Source organism: Mirounga leonina, unplaced genomic scaffold (genome assembly GCF_011800145.1).
Source record: "Mirounga leonina isolate KUSES-001 unplaced genomic scaffold, KU_Mleo_1.0 Mir_91, whole genome shotgun sequence".
NCBI lineage: Eukaryota > Metazoa > Chordata > Mammalia > Carnivora > Phocidae > Mirounga > Mirounga leonina.
The window spans coordinates 12,366,228-12,372,345 of record NW_023270839.1 but is presented as its reverse complement, the minus strand read 5'-3'; the positions used below and the strand labels follow the sequence as shown (position 1 = coordinate 12,372,345).

General features: G+C 45.5%; 1 protein-coding gene across 1 annotated transcript; it reads left to right on the top strand.

Moving 5' to 3' along the window:
• Positions 1-308: 308 nt before the first annotated feature.
• Positions 309-2,599, top strand: GJD2 (gap junction protein delta 2). The gene is made up of 2 exons (XM_034994262.1): positions 309-379; positions 1,672-2,599. Exons 1-2 carry the CDS (start codon positions 309-311, stop codon positions 2,564-2,566), a joined length of 966 nt encoding a protein of 321 aa, XP_034850153.1. The 3' UTR covers positions 2,567-2,599.
• Positions 2,600-6,118: the final 3,519 nt, after the last annotated feature.

The following is a 6,118-nucleotide window of genomic DNA, read 5'->3' as shown; positions in this document are numbered from 1 at the left end:
CCTCTCCCGGGCATCCGCGGGCTCCGCACCTGATCCCGGGACGGCACGGGAGGTTGTGCCCGCTCTCGCGACCGCGCCAGCTGCCCCATCGGTCGGGGAGCGCTGCGATTTCTTTCCTCATTTCCCTCTTTTAAGTGCAATAAAAGGGAGAGGGGATTCTTGGAATTTTTTTTTTTTTTTTAATTTGTTTGCTTCTTTGATCCGGGGTCAAGCGCTCCCAGTCGGGAGGTGCGGCCCAGGGAGGGGCCAGGAGCGGGAACGTGCCCGGTGCTGCCCAGTCTTTGTCTGCTGCCTCCGGATGCACAGCGATGGGGGAATGGACCATCTTGGAGAGGCTGCTGGAAGCCGCGGTGCAGCAGCACTCCACTATGATCGGGAGGTAAGGGCGCTGAGCCGGCCGTCAGCGGGCCCCCTCGGGCGACCCCCGGGAGTGCCTCCTCACGTCCCGACCGAGCCCCGACAGCCCCCAGCCCATCCACTGCCCTCTTCCCATCCTCTTCCGTCTGTGCGCTTGTGTCCCTGTTTAATTGTGCACCCCGTGTCCAGTGATGTCCCCTTCCCCCAGCTGCTCCTGATCAGCTCTCCATCCCTTCCCGCTGAAGCACCACCGGGGGGTTGACCCTTCTCCCCTTAGAAAAGGAGTTGTTGGCTCAGTCGTGGTAGCCCCACTCTCCGGAGTCAGAGCCTATCTCCATCCGGTTCCCTGAATAGAATCTACAAGGAAGGCAGGGTTGTGTTTGGACAGAGAAGGGCAAATGGGGAGATGGATTTGCTCTTCGGAGCAGATGTATCTTTCCCCCCAAAATATTTATTAAACTAGGGGCGCCTGGGTGGCTCAGTCGTTAAGCGTCTGCCTTCGGCTCAGGTCATGGTCCCAGGGTCCTGGGATCGAGCCCCGCATCGAGCCCCGCATCGAGCCCCGCATCGGGCTCCCCGCTCAGCGGGAAGCCTGCCTCTCCCCCCTCCACTCCCCCTGCCTGTGCTTCTCTCTCAATGTGTCTCTCTCTGTCAAATAAATAAATAAAATCTTTAATAAATAAATAAATAAATAAATAAATAAATAAATAAATAAATAAACTAAACTGATTTGGCTGTTAAAACCTACAGTATCAGAAACCCCCACTCCCAATTGATACTTTTGTGTCTTTATATATAAAGACACATATATTCATATGTATATGCACTATATATATATCTATGTATATATGTGGATAGATATTCATAGCTATCTGTTTACATAAAGCATTAAGTTCAATATTTATACTGAGGGTAAACTAAACATCCACTTGGGATAGTTATATGCACACTCTGTGTATAACTTTGAAACATGTACTCTGTTCATATATTCCATGTGCATTTGCCATATCCAGAGTGAAGGTGTGTGTCTTTTGCCTCTGTATATTCCATGTATACAGATGAACTCTATCTGTTGCAATACACCATGTCCAGTGTATGGAGGTATATACACTTGAGACCCTTGTAATATGAAGTGTTCTCAGTCTACCAGCAAAAAAGATTTCCTAGATTCCCAGCTCAGTACCACACAGGGATGGACAGCTCCCCAGTCAAAGGAGTGGCAAACATAAGGAGCAGGGAAAGGAGGAGCAGGGGTTTCCTAAGTCAGTGACTCAGCCCTTGAGAACCTTTCTCCCTCCCTCTTCCCCTGCTCAGGATCCTGTTGACTGTGGTGGTGATCTTCCGGATCCTCATTGTGGCCATTGTGGGGGAGACGGTGTACGATGATGAGCAGACCATGTTTGTGTGCAACACCCTGCAGCCCGGCTGTAACCAGGCCTGCTATGACCGCGCCTTCCCTATCTCCCACATTCGTTACTGGGTCTTCCAGATCATAATGGTGTGTACCCCCAGTCTGTGCTTCATCACCTACTCTGTGCACCAGTCTGCTAAGCAGCGAGAACGCCGCTACTCTACAGTCTTCCTAGCCCTGGACAGGGAACCCCCTGAGTCCATGGGGGGTCCTGGAGGAACTGTGAGTGGAGTCAGTGGTGGTGGCAAACGAGAAGATAAGAAGTTGCAAAATGCCATTGTCAATGGGGTGCTGCAGAACACAGAGAACACCAGCAAGGAGACAGAGCCCGATTGTTTAGAGGTTAAGGAGCTGACCCCACACCCATCAGGGCTGCGCACTGCAGCGCGATCCAAGCTCCGAAGGCAGGAAGGCATCTCCCGCTTCTATATTATCCAAGTGGTGTTCAGAAATGCCCTGGAGATTGGGTTTCTGGTGGGCCAATACTTTCTCTATGGCTTCAGTGTCCCAGGGTTGTATGAGTGTGACCGTTACCCCTGCATCAAGGAAGTGGAATGTTACGTGTCCCGGCCTACCGAGAAGACTGTCTTTCTAGTGTTCATGTTTGCTGTGAGTGGCATCTGTGTTGTGCTCAACCTGGCTGAACTCAACCACCTAGGATGGCGCAAGATCAAGCTGGCTGTGCGAGGGGCCCAGGCCAAGAGGAAGTCCGTCTATGAGATCCGCAACAAGGACCTGCCCCGAGTCAGTGTTCCCAATTTTGGCAGGACTCAGTCCAGTGACTCCGCCTATGTGTGAAGGGGCAGGTTTGGGGAAGGCCTGGGGAATGAAAAGGAGCCCCGAGGCAGATGACTGCTCAGAGAGTGACTGCATCTGCCCTCATTTACTATTGAGATGTAGGACAAGACTGGATAAGAGAAGACCTTGCATCAATGGGAGAGGAGAGAAAGTAGAACCATTACCACACGTCACACCATTGGTTCCAACAGAAACCATCAGGTTAGAGTGAGGAGAAGGATGAGGGGGGCTTCTTTGGGCCCTCCTCATTTATGGCCCAGTCTGATCCTAATAACAGTGTGCTTGAACAGCTACCAAGTAGGACTTAGCTCTGCTGAGCTCTATATCCTGGTGAACGGTGTGAGACAGATACTTCATTGGTACAAAATTTGTGACCTATCTCAACACATCCCTTCATCCCGGGCTGCAGGACAAACATCCTTGAGGCATCTTCCATGTACCTACCCCATCAGCATGCCCCTCTCCCTCAACCCAGGATAGCATGCCAGCTTTTTTTTCTGAATCTGGCCTTACAGTAGACCTAATATGGTTTATCTGCAAGCTAGAGGGAATTACAGGGGGTGCTTTTTGGAGAATGGCCATGGCAGAGGTTTGCATTAAAGCTCCATCTGACTAGCCCTTAGTCATTATGAAAACCTTCGGAATGTCTCAGTATTTCCAATTTTCTAACTCAAACTGCACTGGTGCTGTTTCTTAGGGGCAGGGGTTGGGTGGGAGGGAGGGGATTGCAATATGCAGCTATAACACTTCTGTGAAATGGTTGTTGCACTGTTAGGCATGTGGTTATGAGCTTTGGGATATTTCTGCCTTCCAGCTTGTGGACTTTGGCTAGCATTAAAAATATTTTGTCGCTGTTGTTAATATCAAGGGTGTCTACTTGAGCCACAGAATTTCTCACTGGTGTATTTCACTCATTTTCTTACATAGTTTCATTGTGCAACACAGCTGCACTTCATTTTGCCATGGTTTGAATTTGCCTGTGTGCTCACACCAGAGACCTTAATCAGCCCATGTGAATCCCAATTTATTATTTTATCAGTTATTTCTGCAACACACACACGAGCCCTAGCTTGAGAAACCTGGAATGAAACACTATTGGCTAACATGTGTTTACTGATGTTTATTTGAGACATATACCAAAGGTTCAAAAACCTATTTCTTCGGACTGTGAATATGTTTCCTTCTCTTTGCTCTTATTTATTTAAGTGCCATACACTACCTTTCACATCCACTGTGTATTTAGTTCAAGCATTGGCCAAGAATAATATTTGGATAATTGCTTTTATGAAGCCCTCTATTTCCTTTGCGTTATCATTTATGACTTTTGATTTAGGTATGGACATGATGTAACACACAACTGAGGATTTGTTTAAAATAAAGTTCTTGCCTTTTTTTGTAACCTGGGAAGAGTCTGCATTTTTCTATTTTGATTGGGGTTTCTATTTATTTAAATACATGTTCACAAATGTTTTGTTGCATGTTCAAAAGAGCAGAACATCAGGGGCAGGAAGTGAGGAATGGATGACCGATAAAGTCCAATCAGCCACTAACACATGAGTAGAGGCTGGTACATTTTGGAATGCTTAGAAGAGTGTGATGAGACTTTCAGATAGTAGTATTTACTAAGTCCTTTCCATTGTAGCCCAAGATTTCTCTGCTTGTCTAGGGATCTTTCTTGTAATAAAATGCCAATACTCTATCCTATTAGCTCATTCCAGGAGTAGAATATTTTTTTCCTTTCCATAGTTCTTTTCTTTTCTTTTCTTTTCTTTTTTTTTAAAGATTTTATTTGTTTACTTGACAGAGAGAGAGAGACACAGCGAGAGAGGAAACACAAGCAGGGGGAGTGGGAGAGGGAGAAGCAGGCTCCCCACAGAGCAGGGAGCCCGATGCGGGACTCGATCCCAGGACCCTGGGATCATGACCTGAGCCGAAGGCAGTCGCTTAACCAACTGAGCCACCCAGGCGCCTCCATAGTTCTTTTCTGCCATGGCTTGTCACATCTGGCAGGTATGCTGTGCTCCCCATCATCTCTTTAAGGCCTGATGGTTAAAATGATGCTAACATCATAGTCAAACAGAATGTTCTAGACCAGCACTGCCCAATATAAATTTGTGAAATGATGGAAATTTCTACTCTGTGTTGCTCAATATGGGAACAACTAGCTGCATGTGGCTATTGAGCTCTTAAAGTGTGGCTAGTATAACTGATGGACTGAATTTCTCACTTTATTTAATCTTAATTAATTTAAATAGTCATATATGGTTAGTTGCTACTGTCTTTACAGCACCGTTTTAGACTTTCAGTCAATCATTTCTTGTTGGGTTCTTTCAAAGGAAACTGATCCTCTGCTTCTAGGTCATAAGATATTGCTTTTTAGTCACACATTTCACTATGATTTTTGGCATCTTCTCTCTACATGTGGTCCTATTAGCTCAGTAGGCTAATGTTCTTCCTCCAGTACTTTAATGCTATTCACCTCATTCCAGTGAGCACTTGGTCTCAACATGGTGAAGCAACATGGAATTTCCTGGATGATTGTTTTTCAGATACAATTGTGGCACCCTTTAATGATAGCAGAGCAGATGCCAATTTTAGAATGAAAATATGTTTATTTCAACCTATAGGTTTCCATCTGCAGTATAAATAGGCAGTTGAAAATGATTATCCTTGAGTAAAGAAACAGATCCTCCTCTGTTTTCTGTTTGGTGAGCTAAAAATGTTTTAAGACACCTCCCAGAGATAGAGGAAGAGTGTTGTTTGAGAGCTCTTAGCATATGCTTGGGTGTGAAAGAAGTAGGAATCTGTGTGGAAAACAAGGGCTGTTGTATTTATGCTGTGATATAAGATTAGAAGAACGATAGTGTATCAGTGGGGCTGATCTATTTCAGTTCTTTGATGTTTCCAAACACCCACAAATGGAAAGATTATTAATTCACTTGTCAGAAGTTGGGAGGGGGGGAATACAACTTCCTCTGGGCATATAGAGTCATCCCTCAGAATGACTGATGTATGTCAGTTTGATTCTGTTGCTTTCTACTTAATGAAGAAAATATACCGATGATTTGATGGTTCACATAGCTGTGTGATGGATGTGACCTTAATCTAGATGTACTTTGTGAGAGGACAGCACCAATATATTCTCTTAGATTTAAGAGCCTTTCGGTGAACTGCAGGCCCTTTTGGCCTGTGTATGAGAGAGTGTGTGTGTGTGTGCGTGCAGACGCACGCACGTGCACATGCACACTAATGCGCACGTTGGTAGGGATAATGGGTGCCAATGTATGAACTGGATTTAAAAATTTGGAGAATACCCTGGACAGACTGAAGTTATTTAGTCTAGGAAAAGAAAAGCTGAAAAATTCAGAATTTATAATTTTTAAATCTCAGATATTTAAAGGATTAAAAAAATGAGGGATAACAGCTGTGCTCTCTAGCCTCTGAGGACAGAGACACTGTATTTAAAATTGAGGGTGCAGGAAGTTAGGAAAGGACCAGAAAGAACATGGTTTCTCCTTTACCTCTCCTTTTTTTTTTTTTGAGAGAGAGAGA

Coding starts and splice junctions, on each gene's coding strand:
- GJD2 (XM_034994262.1), top strand. CDS start 309: ATGGGGGAATGGACCATCTTGGAGAGGCTGCTGGAAGCCGCGGTGCAG. Junction 380..1,671: donor CACTCCACTATGATCGGGAG/GTAAGGGCGCTG, acceptor TCCCCTGCTCAG/GATCCTGTTGACTGTGGTGG.